Genomic DNA, 21,242 nt, shown 5'->3' with positions numbered 1-21,242 from the left:
TTCCTGCAGAGCATGACGATAATGGTTTGTGTATTTGTGGTCAGTATATCCATGTACAATATGTACTCCATCTCACGACAGACAAAAAATGACAACAGACAATAAACCAAGATGAGCTTTATTCATAGGGTATGGCCGTTGTCAATAGTTATCTTGTTTACGCTATGTGAGGACATGATTAACGCTACATCATTAGCATGAATGGATGTTGAATCCATTGCTGAAAGCTAACTCTGTTAAGATTGAGTTGGTACAAATGACTTATGTTAATGTAACACTAAGCAATTATTTAGGGCAGTTTGAGCCACGTGTTTTATCAAATTCATAAATAAAGGTAAAATTATTTAAAAAAAAAAAAAACTTGAAATACTTTCAACAGAATGCATAGTCACTGATTTCACTGACTCTGGGCAGAAAGGCTTTGAAAAGGGGAAGTAACTAAATGGGGATTGCAGTTTAACCAGAGAATGTTTAGGCGTGACGATTCTCAGAGGTAGGCAAGAGTAATAAAGACACATGTCTTTGTGTGACAAGGGTCAGAAGATGAAGGGGGTCACTGGAGGGGTCAATGGGGAGCTTGAAACTGCTGATCAATTGTGATAATGTAAATACCTGATGTTTCCCCACCCTGTGTGCTGAGATGCTTATCAGCAAGAGAGATACTGGATTCTTTGCTCATCGTCTGCGGACTGTGTTGCAGTCAGTATGACGGTGAAGAATAAATACCTTAAAGACAGACTTCTTTCCTCAATGTTTCTTGTTTCAGTATTCAGTATCACTCGGTACTATTGAATAGTTTTCCCACCACAATAGAGATCCCTCTGAAAAGGGCCCATGAGGTAGAAAGACCCCTGGTAGAATGAGCACGCAGCCCCTCTGGTGACTGCAACCCCTTAGAGCTATAGGCTAAGGCAATAGCCCCCACAATCCAGTGAGAGAGCCGCTGCTTTGAGACTGGCTTCCCCAAGTGGTTCTTTGCCCAAGACACAAAGAGCTGGTCACTTTTTCTACACCCTTTGGTTCAATGTAGATGTGTAAAGCATGCACCGGACACAACATATCAAAGTCAAAGTCAGCTTTATTGTCAATTTCTCAGTACTTTACATACAGAGGAGTTGAAAAAACGTTTCTCTCTAGTCCAACATATAAGTGAATACAGATAATAAAGTGCAAACAGATAGAAAAAACTATCCTTCTGTATTTAGCAGCAGTCAGACATAGGGAGTCTTAAAAGAGAGGTGGGAGAGAGTTCAGCTTCCTAACAGCCAGGTGGATGAACCTGTTTGAAAGTCTGGTGGTGCGAGCACGGAGGCTCTGGTATCTTCTCCCAGAGGGCAGGAGGCTGAAGAGACTGTGTGAGGGGTGGCTGGAGTCACGCACAATCATGGTCACTTTGCAGGTGAGGCGGGTGTCATATATGTCCTGCAGGGAGGGGAGTGGGGGAAGTGAGGCACCAATGATCCTTCCATCTGTGTTCACTATGTGCTGCAGGGCTTTCCTGTTGTAGTCAGTGCAGCTTCCACCCCACACAGTAACCACTGATGCTCCTTTGAGGAGAATGGCGGGGGATAGAAGGACACCAGATCAATTGGGGAGTATGACCCTAACACCTTAGGTATAAAGGCAGGGTTAGGAGGTAAAGTCCCCTTACATTCCCCAAAAATAACTTTGTACACCTACTTGTTTAGCTGAAGCAAGAGACAACACCGAAGCTGTCTTTAAAACCACCATTTTCAAGTCTACTTGTTCCAGTGGTTCAAAAGGTGGAGCCGAAAGACCATCCAACACGGTGGCAAGGTCCCAGGACATATCAAAGTCAAAGTCAGCTTTATTGTCAATTTCTCAGTACTTTACATACAGAGGAGTTGAAAAAACGTTTCTCTCTAGTCCAACATATAAGTGAATACAGATAATAAAGTGCAAACAGATACACTGTAACAAATTTCCCCGTTAAATTACAGTAAAGAGCTGGCAGCTACAGGCTCCAGCTTCTAACTGTAATTCTACAGCATACCTACTGTAATGTACAACAACGGTTTCATACTGTAAAAAAGTATGACAGTACAGTGCTGTATAGAAAATGCATGAACAGTTCATTACCGTAGAATGTATTTACAGTATGACACTGCTAGAAGCTTATGATTTAAAATGTTACATTTCAAAATAAAACCCCTGAAAATTGCGAGCATAGAAACGACTCAAACAAGAGATGGCCTTACATTAAAAAGCTTTTATTAAAGCCAATGCAGTGTCAAACACATTCAATAACTGACAATTTTACAGTGATCACATTTTTGCAAAATACAAATATTAAAAGCACCATATAAAATTGTATTCATTAAAGTAAATTAGAACAAAAAACATTGTCAGTAATTACGTTATTGTACAATACAATCAGACCAGAACACTGCATCATGTTAAACAGATTCGCAACAATCTATATACAACTCTTATAGTTTACTAAATGTACCCCGCCTTCAGTATCACTTTTTTATTTAGTTATGGTCATTAGTGTAATAGAAAGCAAGTAAAAGAACAAATCTGGAACTGCACATTTGAGACAACTCGATAGAACTGAACAGAACACAATTTTGAAACTTGTTACCTTAAAAGGAAAAAAGAACACCAGCAGTGTGGGCGATCTCTCCTTCCTCCTATGTGGAGATGTGCTGTGGACTACATAAAGCCACACTCAAAGTCCAGGAGGTTTTTTATGAGGGTGGCCACATGGGGATTGACAGCTCCTGCCTTCTTCTGGACCAGCTTCCCTGTCTTTCTGGACACCACCTTCCCCTGGTTGGCCTTTGTCCCCCTTTCCAGGTTGAGACCAATGAAGCGCCTAAATAACAGAGAAAGCATATATATATTAGGTGTGGTATGTAAAGAATATTCACACTTAATACTAAACCCCATTGGAATAAACAAATACAAATTACAAGTATTCTGACCTCTGTGTCTACTAACAATGAGAGAATAATCTTATTTTCATCTAACATATGTGTGAATATTTCATATAAGCAAAAAATGTGAACATACAAGGTCTGATTTTTGTTCTACACGTTCTCACATCAAGGCTACAAGCTCAATCATGTTGCAACATATTAACCTTCAGAAAAATATCCAAATAATATTTAAGACTGCAGAAGATTTACCTTTGAACAAACTCCAGTGTCCTTGCAGCTTCCTCTTGGTATTGCAAGTTGAACACATCGTAGCTGGAGAAAACCGCAGCAGCAACGTGATGAAGCTTGGCTGGATGCCTTCACAGACGACGTGGCTTCAATGCTTATCAAGCAGCGTCACCAGCAACTAATGCAGACAACAATTATAGTTAATGTTCTGAAACCATATCAAATATATATATATTAACTCAGCTTGTTGATTCAATTGCTGAGAAATTCAATCAGGTATCTATGAAAATGAAATAACTCTCGCTGGTAACGCCGGTAGATCGCATGCCATTCTTTTCTAACACACGGGTCACCACGTATGCACAGTGAACCGCGTGAGCTACTGCAGCAGTCGCTGTCCTGCAAGCACCGCTCGTTAGCATGTTAGCATGCAACAAGTCACGTTATCGGCAAAAAATCAGTACAATACAATGTAGATTCAACACAAAATGACTGAACACGGTCAAGCTAACTTTGATAACATCTAAATTACCTTGTTCAGTGAGCCACAGGGGCAGGATGGACGGTGTCCGCTGCGTGTTTGTAGGCGAGCTGAAGCAGCAGGTGGTGCTCGGTCTGCTTCGGTGCTTCGGTCAGAGTCCGTTGAAAATCGTCTTCTCAAATTCCCTCTTATTATTATTCTTCCATCCTGAATAAAATCACCGGTCTATGATATCTAAAGCTTTCTGTTCATTTTCTTTAGGTTGACTATGTGCTAACTAAGCAGTAGATACTTGATGCCGTGTGCTGTTGAAGAGTAAGGGGCGGGCTTAGTCAACTGAAAAAGGAAAAAATACTGTAGTATACTGCAAGATTGGACAGTAGCTGCTGTTAATTTTTTTTTTCTTTCAAGGCCTCAACTTTTGCTGGATTTAACTGTATTCAACTGTATTTACGAAGAACAGTACCTTGCTGTTGAGAATTTCTTGTATTTTTACAGCAATTTGTTACAGTGTAGAAAAAACTATCCTTCTGTATTTAGCAGCAGTCAGACATAGGGAGTCTTAAAAGAGAGGTGGGAGAGAGTTCAGCTTCCTAACAGCCAGGTGGATGAACCTGTTTGAAAGTCTGGTGGTGCGAGCACGGAGGCTCTGGTATCTTCTCCCAGAGGGCAGGAGGCTGAAGAGACTGTGTGAGGGGTGGCTGGAGTCACGCACAATCATGGTCACTTTGCAGGTGAGGCGGGTGTCATATATGTCCTGCAGGGAGGGGAGTGGGGGAAGTGAGGCACCAATGATCCTTCCATCTGTGTTCACTATGTGCTGCAGGGCTTTCCTGTTGTAGTCAGTGCAGCTTCCACCCCACACAGTAACCGCTGATGCTCCTTTGAGGAGAATGGCGGGGGATAGAAGGACACCAGATCAATTGGGGAGTATGACCCTAACACCTTAGGTATAAAGGCAGGGTTAGGATGTAATGTCCCCTTACATTCCCCAAAAATAACTTTGTACACTTACTCGTTTAGCTGAAGCAAGAGACAACACCGAAGCTGTCTTTAAAACCACCATTTTCAAGTCTACTTGTTCCAGTGGTTCAAAAGGTGGAGCCGAAAGAGCATCCAACACGGTGGCAAGGTCCCAGGATGGGACCAGTGGTTTAGAGAGTGGTTTACGGCGTGCACCCTTCATGAAGCGGCATACTAAGGGCCTACAGCCCTCCCCTCAAAACCAATATGACAGGCAGAAATAGCTGCCAAGTACACTTTGATGGTGGAGAAAGCCTTCCCTTTGTCCACCATGTCTTGTAAGAAAGCCAAGATAACAGCCACGGAACACTGAAAAGGAACCGCCTGTACATTTGAGCACCATTTCTCAAAAATTAACCATTTGCTTTCATAAAGGGACCTCGTTGAAGGGGCCCTAGCATTCTGGATGGTCTCAATCACACTCAGAGGGAGGCCCACGGTACTCAGATTGAACCACTCACGGGCCAGGCCCACAGCGCCAGCCTCTCTGGGTGGGGATGAAATATTTCTTTGTGTGCCTGAGACAGCAGGTCCCTGCGTATTGGGAGGGGCCCCGCACTCTGGCTAGGGTCGGCGAAATCAGAGCTATTGGGGGGAATTCATACAATAGAGCATGAGGCCACTGGTGAGCCAGCTAGTGACTGAAGCGGCAGCCATATCCCATCACTAGCAGGGATAATTAGCTGTAGAGCTAAAGTTATACTGTGTGTGCTATTAGCCTGATGTGGCTAAGGGATAGCGGGAGCCGACTGGGAGTGTTGTGACTTCCAGGCGGGTTATACAGCGGGAGTATTGCTACTCTGTGATGCATTAGCCCAGTGAAGCTAACGGTAGTTTGAGGAAAGTGTTTCACTTTCGTGGGGTATTGCTACTGTTATGTCCAAAAGTTTCTCAAACAGAGGAAAAAGTAGCCCACAGAGGAGAAGAAGCCCCCGGCCTTTGCTCTCCTTCTTCCGTCAGCAAACAGGGCCGGAATTTGTGTGTCTGCTCGATGGCCCCCAGAAGATCTAACGATGTCAGGCATTCCACAGTCTCTTTGTCCCAAGCAAAAGTCTCATGTTTCACATTCTTCAGCCCATCAATCAGCTCAGTGATTGGCTGAAACCCAATTGGCCTTTGACCCATTGCTCTGGTCAGACACCCCTCCTTACAGCCACTTTCGTCCACCCCCCCCCCGCTCTTAGCACATTCCTCAACCCCCTCTCACAGACACTCAATGCATGCAATGACCACACTCCTTGGTTTAAAACTTCTACAAGTAAGCACACTGTGACACATAATATCCAGCACTAGGAATGCTTTAAAACATAGATTTCTCACACTAACTCCGAGTGTTGCCACTCGGCTTGGCTAGCTGCTGAAAGTATTGCTACTCTCCACAGTTAGCAGCTCACACTACTGTTTGGTGACAAGGTCTTAAATAAAAATAAAATATATTTTGTCAACTAAAATGTGCTACACGTCCTATTACGCCTGTCAAGCGCCTTTCCCTGCAGGTGGCTAATCATGATTTTCAGACCCCCGCCCTTGGTAAAGTCAATCAATGGATAAATCCAAAAGAAGAAAAGCCACGGAGGAAGATAGTTTAATTCTGCGTTGACGTATTCATTTGCTTTCACTGCCAACGATGCTGGCTTACCTGTATGCTTGATATGTGCAAAAAATGTAATGTTGAATGTCACTTCCAGAACAAGCACACAGCATGCTGAAAAGTGTCACGCTGGAGATGAGCGAAAAATAGCTATTTCTCAACTGCTGCAGCAAACTCTCCTCTTCATAAGAGTTTGATATTGTTCTAATAGGTAAAATTGCAATAAAATGTCAAGAATGGTCTTTATTCTTGTTCTATATTTTCATAAATACAACAAACTATAGTTTTTGGATATATAATATAACTATATATAAAACTTTATAAGCTGTGATATCAAATAGCTTTTGCGGCTCCAGACGAATTTTATTTGGTGGAAAATAGGGCAAAATGGCTCTTTTGTCGACCCCTGGACTAGTATGAGCGGTAACTCTCTAATAACTGAACAGTCCGTGAACAAAGCGCCCGGTGACCGAGTTTTCGCTCGTGTCTACGGACATTTAAGCTAGGTCCCAGAAAGACATGTTAGTTCGAGAGATAAAACTTCTGGTAGCGAGAAGATGTTTTTGAATGACTGGCAGGTGGCGTCAAGACATTTTTTTAAGGGGAGGGCCTCCACCATCCTTGACGCCGACGTGCTTAGTTCCAGCCAATCCTGGCTGGCAGAATACAATAGGCGCTTCTGATGAGGTCACGTCGTAGGCGTTCCCAGTGTGAGACACGAAACGAATGATATTAAAGAGAACTGAGTGCGCACACCCTCTGCCATTTCCATCCTTTGTGCAGGCGGTTCTCAAGCTCTCCTCATATTTCAGTGTTATATAATTCCGACGGAGCAGTCTGATTGGCACTTGCGTTGAATACGTAGCAATACGGAAAAAAAGTAATTTGAAGGCAGTGGCAGAGACGGGGTTGGATAGCCTACTACCCGGCATATTTAAAGACAAAGGGGACTTCCGCTAAACGGTGCACGAGACAAACCAGGACTTCTTCAGCGAAGGCAAATTCAGATATCTTTAACTCTTCAAGTGGTGAGTGTTTCCGTGGTTGTTAATTCATACATTTATTGACATATTACCTGTGTTTGTTTGACAGAAATAGCCCAAGATGGTCTGAGAGGGATCGCTGGAAAAAATGTAATTGTTTTGTCGGTTAGGGAGTCACGAAAGAGTACTTTATGTCAACTTGTTCATGCCGGGATAGCGAAGTCATGAGCCGATTTACTCTCTCTGACTGGCTGATACTCGTTGCCTTCGCAGCTTGTATCGGAGGGAGCCAATGACTGGCAGAGCAGGGCGGGTCATTGTTAACGGAAGCTGATGTGTCGTAGTTAGCTGTGACGTCTGTAAAGCCAAGGAAGTTTTTGGAGGTGTGTACATGTGGGAATTGTGTATGGGATAGCATTTTGCGGCAACATATTACATTACGTTACATTAATAAAACAAAAAAAAAAAAATTGTTTGCGCATTTTTTTTTTTCCTTCCACGCTGTCTCATTACGAGACGACAGGTAATTGTCAAATAATCAATTGTGTGTGTGTCAAAACTGCTTCAATAAACAACATTAAAATAAATGTTTGAATTAATGAATAATATATAGGCAATGTATAAATGCTTGCACTCCTGATATCATGTTTTTTTAAATGTACCAGCTTACATTTGTTAATTTTAAGGCTGTGTACCTCCTTAACTTTTTTTTGTTTTTGTTAAATACTTCTGGGGGCCTTTTCCCTTTCCCAGTTTTCAGCCTCCTCGATCCTCCAGCTTGTGAGCTGGACATCCTGAAGGACAGCCCAATTCCTAAAATGCCTGTGTTCCAATACCCGTACATACAAATATTTAGTCTGTTCCAGTACATAGTATGTCAAATTCAGTATCATAAAATACAGCGATATAACCAAACAATGGACAGCTGAGGTTGCTATGACACATCATATTTAATTGAAATCGCATTAAAATGAGAGCTTCGAGGTCTCCGGTGGCCGGGACTTCGGTGCAAGCAGAGGAGGTGAGGAAAGGATTCTAGGATGTACAAACTGGGAGATGAGAGGAGGCCTTAATCTTCCCCTGGTGACCTGTCAGAATGCTATGAATTGTGGGTAATCAAGCAAAGTCTCAGTTTCACGGAAAGTGACACTGAGAAAAATGTCTCCAAGAGAGCCCACAAGCGCGTGATGGGACAGTGGGACAGCCCTGAGCCCTCACTGATTTTGCGAGAACGGGCCTCAAAGTCAGTGATTGCGTGAGTGATTGCACATTGGTATGGAGTATGTGTCATACCACATAGCTCAAGACCGTTTCCCTACCTTCATTTAATATGTGTTGAGTGTTCTTTGTTTCTCTCTTCGCAGACTCTGCAGCCATGTCCGTCAACGTTAAAATCAACAGCCCTAATGTGAAGTACACAGATACACACATTGTGTCTCAGTATCCCTACGAGACCACATCAGTCCACAGAGATGGGAACAAAGTAACAGTACGTGGACCTTTCTGACATTTCTCTGTACAGTATATGTGTGTGTGTGTGTGTCATTTGTACAGTGTCCCTCTAATTCTGCTCCTTATTGGGGAACAGGTGACCCCCCGCACCACCGAGATGATATTTCGCACAGAGAGAAATGTGCCCAAGCTGGGTGTGATGCTGGTGGGCTGGGGAGGCAACAACGGGACCACAGTGACTGCAGCTGTACTGGCCAACAAGCTGGGTCTCACCTGGAGAACCATGACTGGAGTGAAGGTGAGTGACACAAACGTGTCTGTACACACACATACAGACAGTGGGACAGGGAATGAAATTTGTGTTTTTCTCCTTTTTTTTTTTTTTTCTTCCCACATTCTGCAGAAAGCAAACTACTTTGGCTCCCTCCTGCAGGCGTCTACTGCTTGTCTGGGTTCAGGACCCGAGGGAGAGGTCAATGTGCCCCTCGGTGACCTCCTACCCATGGTGCACCCTAATGACATAGTCTTTGACGGTACGGACAATTGCAGATACTTAGCTCGAAGCCTAACCTCTTATACAGAAACGGAGAAGTGTGTGAAATATAAGGGCGCAAGTGAGCTGTTAACAGCAGTGTTAAACGACAGGGAAATCTGACCCCAGGGAAGCTTAATGGAGAGCCTCTCCATGAGGTGAAGATGGTCAGAGATGTGCTCCACTATGGTGTCCTCTAATGCAGTCTAGTCTGATACTTCATGAGGGAAGAGCTTTAACAGGCAAGCTGTTTATAGAGCTGCTGTAGTCTAATATAAGATGGAAGTATTGACCCGCATAGGTCAGCCTCTGCCCTTTTCTGGAAAATGATTTATATATATATGTTTATACTTGAGGTGTGTTTGTGTTTTTAGGCTGGGATATCTCTTCAATGGATCTTGGCAGAGCGATGGAGAGAGCTCAGGTGTTCGAGTGGTCGTTGCAGGAGCAGCTGCGGCCATACTTGAGCCCCATGAAACCCAGACCGTCCATCTATATCCCAGACTTCATCGCTGCAAACCAAGAGAGTCGGGCGGACAACGTCCTCACTGGAAGCATGGCGGAGCAGGTAACGCTTGGTCTCCTGAGCCGCAGGTTTAAGAGGGCCGGAGTCTCAGATTCATGTTGCTTCATGTGTCATTTTAATCTGACTTAAAAGATTAAATGCTCTTCCAGGTGGAGCAGATAAAAGCTGACATAAGGGACTTCCGTCAGTCGAGTGGTGTGGACAAAGTCATTGTTCTGTGGACCGCCAACACCGAGCGCTTCTGTGATATCATACCAGGGATCAATGACAATTCAAAGAACCTGCTTGCTGCAATCCAGGTGAGAGCAGGAGCCGAGAACAGAGTTTGGTTGGAAAACTTCCAGATTCATGAAACATGCAAGCTCTCAAGACACAAATCCTTAAGTTGGTTTCAGTAGAGACCCAGTATGATAATTAACTTTTAATTGTCCTACAAACCATCCTAAACTGTGATGGCGGCCAGTAGTCATGACTTCGACTTTAACTTCCTCCTAATGCGGAGGACCAAACGGTAATCCTCCATCCATTTAGAGATTCATAAAGCTTAGAGGATGAGAAGATTAACTCTCCTAACACTTCACTGTGGAGTTGTAGATGAAATTCCATAATGAGTCAGCTATTCCTTTTTATATCAGATTAGAGGAGGAAAATTATGATTTTCCCCTCATGGTTGAGTTTATATTTTATCTCCTGTCTTCAGCATGCTCGTACAGGCGTCAGCAACGATAATAGTCTATTTCACAGACTTGTGAGCTTCAGCAAACAGCTCAATTTTAGATAGGCATGAAGTTGACAATGGAGATGATGTCAAGAGAGTCTCGGGTAAATGTACGCCCTGTGAGTCATGCTGGAATATGATGATACACTCTGTAACGGTTCTAATCTTTTTACTCCATCTATTAGGATGGAGCAGAGGTCTCTCCTTCCACCCTGTTTGCAGTGGCCAGCATACTGGAGGGTTGTGCCTTCATCAACGGCTCTCCGCAGAACACTTTTGTACCGGGGGCCATAGAGCTGGCCGTGCAGCACGGGGTGTTCATCGGAGGAGATGACTTCAAATCCGGTCAGACCAAGGTTAAGTCTGTGCTGGTGGACTTCCTGGTCAGCTCGGGTATCAAGGTGAGAAAATGGACACATGGATAGTAACGGTCTGATACTAATCACACTGAATCACTACGAACATGGTTATAGTATACTAGAAAAGCTACTAAGCTAATACTGAAATCTAAGACAAGAATTAATGTGAGAAATTATCATCTATTGTCCATAACTGGATTAAATGATACTGGTCTCATAAACCACTGCTTTTTACACCTAAAAGCAGGATTAGGATTATTTTCCTAAAAAAAAAAAGAATGTATAGACTCAAAATAATCCCTCTTAATCATCACTTATGACCGACTAGAAGAGTGTGGCAGTGTCTGCCTCTAACCTTAAACCCGTGGTTCGTGTAAGGATTAACATAACCGGGGGGAAAAAAGAGGAAGAGCACCAATGAGATAGTCCTACCAGCAAATATGACAACTTCAAACTTGCAGTACCATGTGTTTTCTCAACGGAATACATTTTGAATAAGTTTCCTCTCCCCCTCGACAGCCGACCTCCATCGTCAGCTACAATCATCTTGGCAACAACGATGGGAAGAACCTGTCGGCTCCTCAGCAGTTTCGCTCTAAAGAGATCTCCAAGAGCAACGTGGTGGATGACATGGTCAAGTCAAACTCCATACTGTACCAGCCTGGAGAAAAACCCGACCACTGTGTGAGTGACTCACACGCAGACGGATGATGAGCTCCACATTGATGTTTACTGAAAACATCTCATCAGATGTTTGAAACTGTCTCTGTGTGTTATTTCAGGTGGTGATTAAGTATGTTCCCTGTGTGGGAGACAGCAAGCGTGCCATGGATGAATATACTTCTGAAATCATGATGGGAGGGACCAATACTATCGCTATGCACAACACCTGTGAGGTCAGTGGTCACTCCATCTATTTCTGTGAAAAAGGCAAATCTAGCATATTAGAACGATTTCCAGAGTCCAGGCTGCTAATTGCTTGTTAAACACAACGTTCAGATCTATTGTTGTTCTTCTTCTTCATCTGACAGTATTTGTGGAGGAAGAGGCTCGAGAGTGCCAGAGCTTACTGTTAATCCTTCTTAACATGTGGCTAATTTAAAGAGACATCTTCAGGTCATTGACACAGCTGTTTCATGTTTCACTGGCCTAGCTGCTTTAGTCCACCACCATTCCTACACATGAAATAACAGCTATTCTGGTTATCTGGCTGACTGCAGCTTTTCCTCCTGGATTGTCCCATTTTTCTACAAAATATTTTACTCTTATCAAAAATAATTTGAAAGATTCTGCAATCGCACAAATAAAATGCTACAGTGGCCTCCCGCGATTGTCCCGTTTTCTACCAACAACAATTTATGCTGTCAAATTAATTCAGAAATATTCTGCAATCATGCAAAAATGCTCTACATTAGTGGTTTTAAGTAGAAAAGGGTATTTCATTCATTTCTGGTGTACTATCCAAGCAAATCAATGCTGAAACTGAAACAACTAGAGTATCTATAGAAGTAGTTGGCTCATAAATCCAAAAACAGCCCAACACTTGAAGCAATCTGCGTCACTAGTTAAAATCCTTTCATGTGTTGAATTTGAAAAGTTTTGATTTGGCGACTCCTAGTGGTAGTATTAGAAAAAGACACTGGTATTGTATAAATACGATTCCTGCATGTACACAGAACTGCATTGTGTTTTCCATGCATTAATGAATGTGGGTTGGCCATACCCTTCTCACTCTATAACACCATTCTCATCTTTCTGTCTTTGCAACAGGACTCTCTGCTAGCCACCCCAATCATCCTGGACCTGGTGATCCTGACAGAGCTTTGTCAGCGCATTGCTGTCCAACCCCAGGGGGAGGACTTCCAGTCCTTCCACAGTGTCTTGGCACTGCTCTCCTTCCTCTGCAAGGCCCCCCTGGTCCCACCTGGGTCACCGGTCATCAACGCCTTCTTCCGCCAGAGGGCCTGCATAGAAAACGTCATGAGGTGGGGGACAAGGCTTGGGTTTCTTAACCTAGTTTACCGCACATTCAATGGAATAATTGTAATTTGAAGGACTTTTCAAGGCTTATATGCAGGTGTGTCATTAGTGGCAGAAGTTGACAACAGTCTCCTTCCTTTTCTTTTTCAGAGCGTGCCTCGGCCTTCCTCCTCAGAACCATATGCTGCTGGAGCACAAGCTGCAGAGAAACTTCCTGCCTCCACATTCAACTTATGGAAATGTGGCTGCTTTGAAAAAAGCTTCCCTCGTCAACGGGACCCATATGAATTTAACAAATGGCGTCCATACACACGTTGACGATGCAGCTGATGCGTTATGAGCAACAATACAGCCCAAGGTGGAACTTTAACTTTACACAATAGTAAACTTGATACTTGAACGATCTCATTAATCTCATTGGAAAAAAAACACTGGTTTTTCAGAGTAAACTTAACATTTAAAAATCATAGGAGTTCAGCAAGTCTTAGCCTATTAAAAGAATAGTGTGGTGCTTCAACACTTCCATATCATGCATGTCATTGGCCTCTTTAGTTACTGAGCCGCAACAGAGGGTTATGAGGCCCATACACTACACTAATCTCCACAAAGCGTAGCGGCGTTCAAATATTTTTATTATGTGTAGAATCGGCCATTTATTGAATTTAAATAAGTTCAATCTTCCTTTTTGTTTTTGTTCTTGTAATGTTATTCAACTAGTCTCTTGCGAGCAATGCACATGTAAAACACTGTTGTATAGTTACTGGAAATGGATCAATATTAAATAAGCAAATGTGGAGGTGATGGTGCAGCTGTGTTTAACTGTTAAATGCTTTGTTTGATGAATGAGTGGGTTCTTCTTCACATTATTTGTGTTATTGTTGATCACTGCCTTGTGTTTTGGTTGAGGCTAAATTACAGAAAATAGGGATGGAGACAATTTTGTAGTAACCTGGGTTTTATGTATACAATAAACCTTGTTTGGACTTAACATATATGATGGATTTGTTTGTCTTTTTTAACTCTCCTCTGCTCCCCTTAAGCCGACTATCAAAATTCAAATAAGCATTATTTGCCTGAAAGGTAAATAGCTATTGTTTCAAAAACAAGTACATGACACCATATAAAACCGATGCCCTTTTAATTAATAGATATCAGTCAGAGGAGTCTCTAACTAACCCATAAACTGGACACTATGGGTGTGTATTTGACTAAGTTGTGTCTTTCAGCTCAAGCTGGCTATAGCTTCTATCTCATCCTGAAAGTAAGATATCAAAAGTATTGGAATGGTTTGTTATGAATCTTGGGTGGCCTTTTGCACCTGCGCTAGTATTAAAAAATATATATATATCCATTTGGATTTCAGGTGAGTGGGATAAGGCTGGATTACCAACAGGTGAAAGCAGCAAATTGCTCCAGAAGTGTTGGAGAGTAGGCTTTGTACCACTACAACACATTTTATTTCAGTTTTGTGTTTATTCCATATGCTTAAATCAATGTGTAACACTTCACAGTAAAATCGTGGCCAGATAGTAGGCTATTTCAGCAAACAAACGAAAAAGCTGGAGACATTTCACAGAGTGAGGGCCCAGGTATCAGAATCCTTTGCACGGACTACTTGACGCACGCACACACGTCAGACAGCGTCCCTGGCAACCAGCACGACAGAGCGGACTGATTTTGTGGAGACACGCCTTTTGTTTTGGGGCTTTCAGCTGTTGTAAATCATCGGATGGCTTGTTGTAAAGCACCCGATGATTTTTGCCACATTTTCTAGCCATATGGATGAATAAATATAGATCTATATAAACCGTTTCCTGTCTCTCGACCGGTATTGAATCACTTCCGTTGCTGCGACACGGGACGTCATCAGCTATGGCGGACAAGGAGAAGCGCCGGTCCGGGGCTACTCCTCCAGGGATGCCCGAGGGCAAAGCCACCAAATCGGACAGCGACAGGGAGTTTCTGTCGCAGGCTGGAGTGGGAGAGCTGCTCCGCGGAGCCATCCTGAAGATGGTGGAGGCCAGGTCGGACGATCCCATCGGGTTCCTCGCCGACCACTTCTGCAACCTCGCCTCCGCGTCAGAGACCGGCACAGCTGGATGCAGCGACGGGGATCATTTGAACAACGGCCCGCTGAGCGCAGGCGCGCAGGAGCAGCAGCATCTCAACCGGGCGCTGTGGCACCTGAGGCTGGCGCACCATTCCCAGAGGTCTGGACCCATTTCAGAGATATACGGTCCTAAACCAGACCCCTTTGACATGTGGTTTGACGTTTGAACCGAATATTATTATAATGGGGCCTGTGATCAATCCCTCATTATGTCCTCTCACTGTACCTAGCCACTTACATTAATCAGCTGTTACTTGTATATTATAATATATTATATAATATATATTACATATTGTCATGTAGTGATATATCTAAAGGATTTGATCAATGTATGGTTATTATAGCCATGGGTGTTTTAGAATAACTCAGTTCCATGTCAACGACATGCAGGCCTATAGGCCTCAATGATAATGGTGCCACAATACAGCAGTTCTATGCTGCACAATGTGCCGTAGAATTGTTGATGGACAATGGGACTGATAACAAACTGCAACAGGGTTTAGGCTCATTGTAACTAATGGGATATTATAGGTTGATTCATTATTTGCTTATGCTATGAGCCATTTAATAAGAACAACAGTAGGGTTGCCAGGTTATGGCTGTTGTTTGTCCTCTTTCGGCACCTGATTTGTCTTTTAAAAAATATATATTTGTATTATTAACTCATCAGGAAGACTACCCCCCAATAGATTGATTGACCTCTGATCTTCTGTAAAAGAACTGCAGAGCATCTAGACCACGTTACCTTTATTAACTATTATTTCAAACGCACAACTGCAGACTTATCTTAAGAACCCTTGACAGAAAGTGACCCGTTATATCACTATTAAAGACTTAATTATTAGTCACTCAACAACCAAATACATTTGTTCTTATTCATGGTTCTGTAAAGCATATGAATGAACAATTAAATAGCCATTAATACAGCCATTCCAACATAAACAAGCTTTTCCTTCTAACTGCCACAGAGAAAACACTCATTTACTTTCCCATCTCTCATTTTAAACCCAGATCAGCCTTCAGCAACAATGTCCGTGTGGCTTATGACCTTTTGAACCTCACTGGGCCCCTCAGACGTTCAGGTGAGGCTCCTGAGGCCCCTGATGGCTCCTGCACCGACAGCCCGACAGAAGGAGGAGGAGGAGTGAAGGGAGGCCTCTACACACAGACTCTGCAGTGCCTGTGCAGTGAGGGTGGGGTCCCTGCCTCCACCTCCGCCCCACTCCTCCAACGCCTCCATTGCCAAGACCACGAGGCGGTCCCTTATGACATCTTCCGTCACGGTGTGCTCACGTGTGCAGTTTTCTCAGACTACATCCGGCAGGCTCAGAGGCTTTACGCTGAAGTGTGCTGCCCGGATGAAGGGCCTGCCTCGCGGGCGCGGTGCCTGGCCGTGCTGGGGACCTTAAAGGAAGCCCTGGAGACTTCCCAAGGCTGCGAGGCAAACTGCTGTGATAATGCGAATACTAAAGTGAATCCCTGTCTGGAGGCTAACGTGAAGGCTTTGCGCTACCTGGAGGCAAGTGCCAAGATCTCTCCAGACAAGTTAGGTCAGGCCATGGCTGGAGCACAGACACGGGGCCCGGGTGGTAATATGGACGCGAAGGAGTTTGAGAACGCAGCGGCAGAACTTTTTATCACGCGAGTAAAAGTTGTGTCCTAGGTTTCTTGTCTATTTCCACATAATTTATGAATGTAACACAATCTAAAGTATATAGTAAATAAGTACCTTCTGTGTACAGTACCTCCTCTAACCTACACTCACAGATATTACCTCCTAGACACTATATCAACACATTTTTTTTTGAGTACACTAATTGTATAACATATTGTTTGTTGTCATTTTATTGATCTCATTAAAGTGGAAGAGATAAGAAATCAGCATCTGCTGTGACTAAGCGAGCAGCTGCCATGCTTTGATCTCGACAGTTTCCATTATTGTTTAGCCGTTTCCATAAAATGCTCAGATTAGAAAGTAACACTCTGTTCTGATCTATTTCTAATGCAATCCTTGTAATAAATCCTATTTTTTTGTGGCAGAAAACATTTTGGGGGGAATAAACATGCAATGTTCACTGATTTCTTTTATTTATTTGAACGTCTTATCTCAAGTCTGCCATTAAAGAGAATGCAGAGAAAGTGCTCACAGCACATATTTTCCAAACACTGACAAAATGAATTCAGAGTTGAAGGAGGCAGACAAAAAAAAAATAAGAGCCATAATAAATAAAAAATCTTTTAATTCTCTTCTCTCCTCGTGCTGGAGTCACTGATGCATGAGCGATGACTCCGAAAAGGTCCAAACAGTGAGGATAAACCAAAGAGGCCATAACTCTTCCTCAGCAATAGTCCTAAAAGGATTTAAAGACTGCCGCTATGGTCAACCTAAAAGAGACAGAGCAGAACTACATCTACTCAGGAAATGCATTTAAGCGTGTGAAGCAAGTCCTATCTAAAAGTTCAAATGTAGTAATTCAAAAATACATCTTTTGAGTGTAAATCTCTCTGGCAGTAGCCTACATAGAGACAACCCAGAAACCATTAAAACATTATTATATACAATGGGCTCATTTATTTGACATATCTGACAAATGTCTCACACTTTGAGCAATGCAACCACTACCTCGTTTCAGCCGCTAGATGACAGCACCACTCTGGTTCATAGTCGGGTTCATAAACAGGAAGAAGGCGGAAGTACACCCGTTCACAGGTTTGAGGTGAAATGACAGCAGCGTTGCCTGCATCCGCGCCTGAGTCGCTTGATAAACGTCGCTGTGATCCTCGTGACTCAATGTTGAACGGCGTTCAGCCTCCTGGTTGAACTTGTCAAAATGGAGGAAGAGGAGCAGCTGCGGTCTTTCATGTTCCTGATGACTTACATGCTGCTGAAGCGCAGGAGAGACTTAAACAACGCAAACATTCAGAGGCGCAGTGAGATTCAAAGACGCATCAGACATCGGCAGTACTTCTTCCAGAGACAGAGAAGGATGCTCATGGTCAGTCCCTCTCTGGCTCATTTCATATCCCAACATAATCACGGCCATGCATAGAAATAAATACTGCTGTAGACTATGTTGCCTTAACATATCAGGTGTACTTTATTTTACATTATCATGAAACACTAAAATATATAGACACTGTATTTGTGGATTATAAAAACACAGTTATGTGAGTCATTTTAGTAGGAGAACCGGAGAACTCCCCCTCCAAAAAATATAATAATTATAATTTTACACCGTCAGTGGGTTCATAAGTCAGAGTTGTGTTTCTTCCTCTTAGCCAGTAAACAAACAGAAGTGTGCAATATCTTGTGGAATACGAACTTAAATAAGTTTTCATCATATATTTTTCTTAGATTTATTTTCTCAGTAATCAATCAATTGTCTATAAAAATGTTGGAAATTAGTGAAGTAAATAAAACATAGGTTACCAAATTGTTGCAGATACATTTTCTGTTGATTGGACAAATGGATTATTAAAATCAACTAACTGTTTCATCCTGAAAAAAAACAGTTGTAGTCTGCAAAGATATAATTATATGTTCTGACATTTCTATTTGCACTGTATGCAATAATAGAGATATAGTTTTTAATTTGACCAACCAGAGTAGTTGGTGTATTTATATTTATGTGTGTAGAATTTGGATTTAAGTTGAATAAAAATGTATCAGATATAATTTGTCCATATGTTTGTTGCTGTTGTCAAATAAACCCAAACATTTCTCCATTTAAGAAACGGCAAATTGTGTAGTTTGAAAATAAATGAGTGATGGTCATAATCTAGCCTGAGGATCAATTATATATTTGCTTTTGTAAGGCGGTGACTTGAGGGATGAATTAAAAACATGTGAATTAATTTAAAGAAAATCTTTATTTCGTTATTGATCCTCCTCAGATGATGATAGCAGGAGGTATCCGCGCCAACGACCGCATCCGCACACGTCCCTGGACCACCACTCAAAGCACTGATTGGTGGGAGCGCGTGGTGATGACGGAATTCCAGCCGTCTGATTGGCTGGATAAGTTCCGTATGAGCAGGGAGACGTTCTTCTACCTCTGTGACAAGCTGAGGCCTCGTCTGGCTCGCCAGGATACCAGCTTCCGCCTGGCGCTGCCGGTGGAGAAACGCGTAGCAGTGGCTCTGTGGCGCCTGGCATCGAACATCGAATACCGCACCATCAGCACCCTGTTTGGTGTGGGGAAGTCCACTGTGTGCAGGTGTGTCAGGGACATGTGTCACGCCATCGTGGCCCTCCTCAGCTCCATCTACCTGCGGCCCCCCAGTGAGCAGGAGCTGGAGGATTCAGTCCAGCTCTTCCTGTCCAAATGGGGCTTTCCTCACTGCGTTGCAGCCATATCGACCCTACACACTGCTATCATCACCCCGTCAAACAACGCATCTGACTACGCCAACCCCGCTGGCTGGCTCTCAGTGCTGTCTCAGGTAGAGAGGACACCCATATATGCCGCTGACAATACATGTTGCTAGCTGTCGGATTTTGAGTTCCTGTCTCTTTGGTGTTTGAGGTGGCTGTCAGTGGCCGGGGGCAATTCTGGGACGTATGTGCCAGTTTCCCAGGTGGGACGGACCCGGCGGACATCTTCCAGAACTCATCCCTGTGGGCCACAGCTGCAGACGGTGGACTGTCGCCTGCCCCGCCACCTATCTTCATGGGAAAACCGCTCAGGTAGTTCAACGTCAACAGCATGGTTGGGTCAGGATCCATTTCAGTGCAAACGTTTTTCAGATACCGCATTTAAAGATACCACATTTCCATCCTTTTGTTTGTTAGGAGTCATTTGTCCACTTTAAAACAGCATCTAGTGTTCGGCTCAGATAAACACCATCTAGGAAATCTCCACAGAAAAGCCAATTTCATGATAGAGTTGGAAGGATTGACATATACACACCATCTGACACGTACACACACAGACTGCTGATATATATCATATCCATAATATTTGTTATTTTATATTAGAGGTTGCATGTTGTATTCTTAGTTTAGCCGCACCCTTTTGTCTGATTTCTAAGATCTACCACTGGTGATCTGGTATCTTAAATTCAAGGTTGATAAGACCCATTTTCATCTGTTGTCTCATCCATAAACTTCCTTGCTCCATGCACAAATTAATGTTGTTAATAAATTAATAAATAGTTTGCATGTTTACAATTGGCATTGGCAGTTGAAATGACGCAATTCCGAGTCGGATGTCCAGTCTTCCAGGGTGTGCTGTAACTGACTGAAAGCCGTCTGGTGTGTCTAGGTATGTGCTGCTGGGGGAGGCCTGCTACCCTCTGCAGAGCTGGCTGATGAAGGCCTATCCTGGGGAAAAGGGCCGGAGGGCCAGCCACACAGCACTGACAGAGCCACAGCGGCTCTTTAATCGACGGCTCACCCGAGCGCTGCGTGTCTCCGAGGAGGCGCTGCTGAGGCTGAGGGCGCGCTGGCAGTGTTTGAGCAAGAGGAACGACTGCGGACTGGACGTGGTGCCCACCATGATTCTAGCCTGCTGCATTCTGCACAACATGTGCGAGTCCCACGGGGACGCCTTCAAGGCGGAGTGGCAGGTGGAGGTGGCCGAGGCAGAGAGCCCTCAGCCCGGCCACAAGCAACTTCCCTCCACCAGTACTGACCAAAGTCATGCTGAGGAGGCCCGAAAGCTCTTCTGTGACTTTTTTGAGGAGCAGAGTAATTGAAGAAGTCTCCTACACATAAAGACTTATTGAAATCCTGGCAAACATTTGTACTTGCACTAGATTTTTTTAGCCACACAGTGCTTTGGTTGTTAACATGTATCTTTATGCCAACTGTACCAAGGAATGTTAAAGCATTGATGTCAAACACATAGTTTAACCAGAAATGGATCAAGTTAAGCAAAGACTGAACAGAAGCTCAATTTGACAACGCCCTCAAATCAAGTCTTAAATGTTCTGAAATCATACACACACCTGTTTACTTTGGCCAATCTTCACAAGTTCCAACTCGTGGTAAGGATGTAAAAACAGCTAAATTGTATTTGCTTTCATCTATGAAACAAGTGTTTTCTATTGTGTATTACGCATCACAGCCTGAAGGAGCTACTATCAAGGCTGTAGCATTTTGTATTAATCATGACTGCATGATTCTTTTTCGTTTTGTACATTTTTATGTAGTGCATCATTGCATAAAGTTTCCAGTTTTGTTTTAACTGGGTTTATTGTATATGGTTTGATATCATCTTTGATTCTGATGGTTTGTAACCTGTGTGTAATGTAAACATGTGTTACACAGTGTGTACAAAATGAAAAAGCTACATTCCTAGAAACCAATATGGACCAATGGGCTTATTGCATGAATACTATGAACATGTGTTACA

At 43.2% G+C, this 21,242-nt stretch overlaps 3 protein-coding genes and 1 long non-coding RNA gene across 4 annotated transcripts; 3 read left to right on the top strand and 1 right to left on the bottom strand.

The window, feature by feature from the left end:
• Window positions 1-2,217: 2,217 nt before the first annotated feature.
• Window positions 2,218-3,878, bottom strand: LOC306707195. The gene is made up of 3 exons (XR_013767416.1): window positions 3,664-3,878; window positions 3,153-3,309; window positions 2,218-2,839 (listed from the first exon to the last, which is right to left on the bottom strand). It is a non-coding gene; the product is annotated as an uncharacterized lncRNA (long non-coding RNA).
• Window positions 3,879-7,054: 3,176 nt separating this feature from the next.
• LOC306707143 (inositol-3-phosphate synthase 1-A-like) lies at window positions 7,055-13,759 on the top strand. Its single transcript, XM_079174468.1, has 11 exons — window positions 7,055-7,254; window positions 8,574-8,698; window positions 8,798-8,959; window positions 9,065-9,194; window positions 9,568-9,761; window positions 9,869-10,018; window positions 10,623-10,838; window positions 11,316-11,480; window positions 11,579-11,692; window positions 12,567-12,781; window positions 12,927-13,759. Exons 2-11 carry the CDS (start codon window positions 8,585-8,587, stop codon window positions 13,114-13,116), a joined length of 1,650 nt encoding a protein of 549 aa, XP_079030594.1. The 5' UTR covers window positions 7,055-7,254; window positions 8,574-8,584; the 3' UTR covers window positions 13,117-13,759.
• Window positions 13,760-14,648: 889 nt separating this feature from the next.
• tpgs1 (tubulin polyglutamylase complex subunit 1) lies at window positions 14,649-16,689 on the top strand (the record flags this gene model as incomplete). The annotated part of the gene is made up of 2 exons (XM_079174536.1): window positions 14,649-14,986; window positions 15,898-16,689. 2 exons carry the CDS (start codon window positions 14,649-14,651, stop codon window positions 16,547-16,549), a joined length of 990 nt encoding a protein of 329 aa, XP_079030662.1. The 3' UTR covers window positions 16,550-16,689.
• Window positions 16,690-17,609: 920 nt separating this feature from the next.
• Window positions 17,610-20,977, top strand: LOC306707740 (uncharacterized protein). Its single transcript, XM_079175323.1, has 4 exons — window positions 17,610-17,882; window positions 18,781-19,329; window positions 19,413-19,573; window positions 20,151-20,977. Exons 1-4 carry the CDS (start codon window positions 17,718-17,720, stop codon window positions 20,581-20,583), a joined length of 1,308 nt encoding a protein of 435 aa, XP_079031449.1. The 5' UTR covers window positions 17,610-17,717; the 3' UTR covers window positions 20,584-20,977.
• The last annotated feature ends 265 nt before the right edge of the window (window positions 20,978-21,242 follow it).

The sequence above is a fragment of the Pholis gunnellus genome (assembly GCF_910591455.1).
Source record: "Pholis gunnellus genome assembly, chromosome: 15".
In the NCBI taxonomy this organism is placed as follows: Eukaryota; Metazoa; Chordata; class Actinopteri; order Perciformes; family Pholidae; genus Pholis; species Pholis gunnellus.
This window is presented reverse-complemented; position numbering and strand designations above follow the sequence as displayed.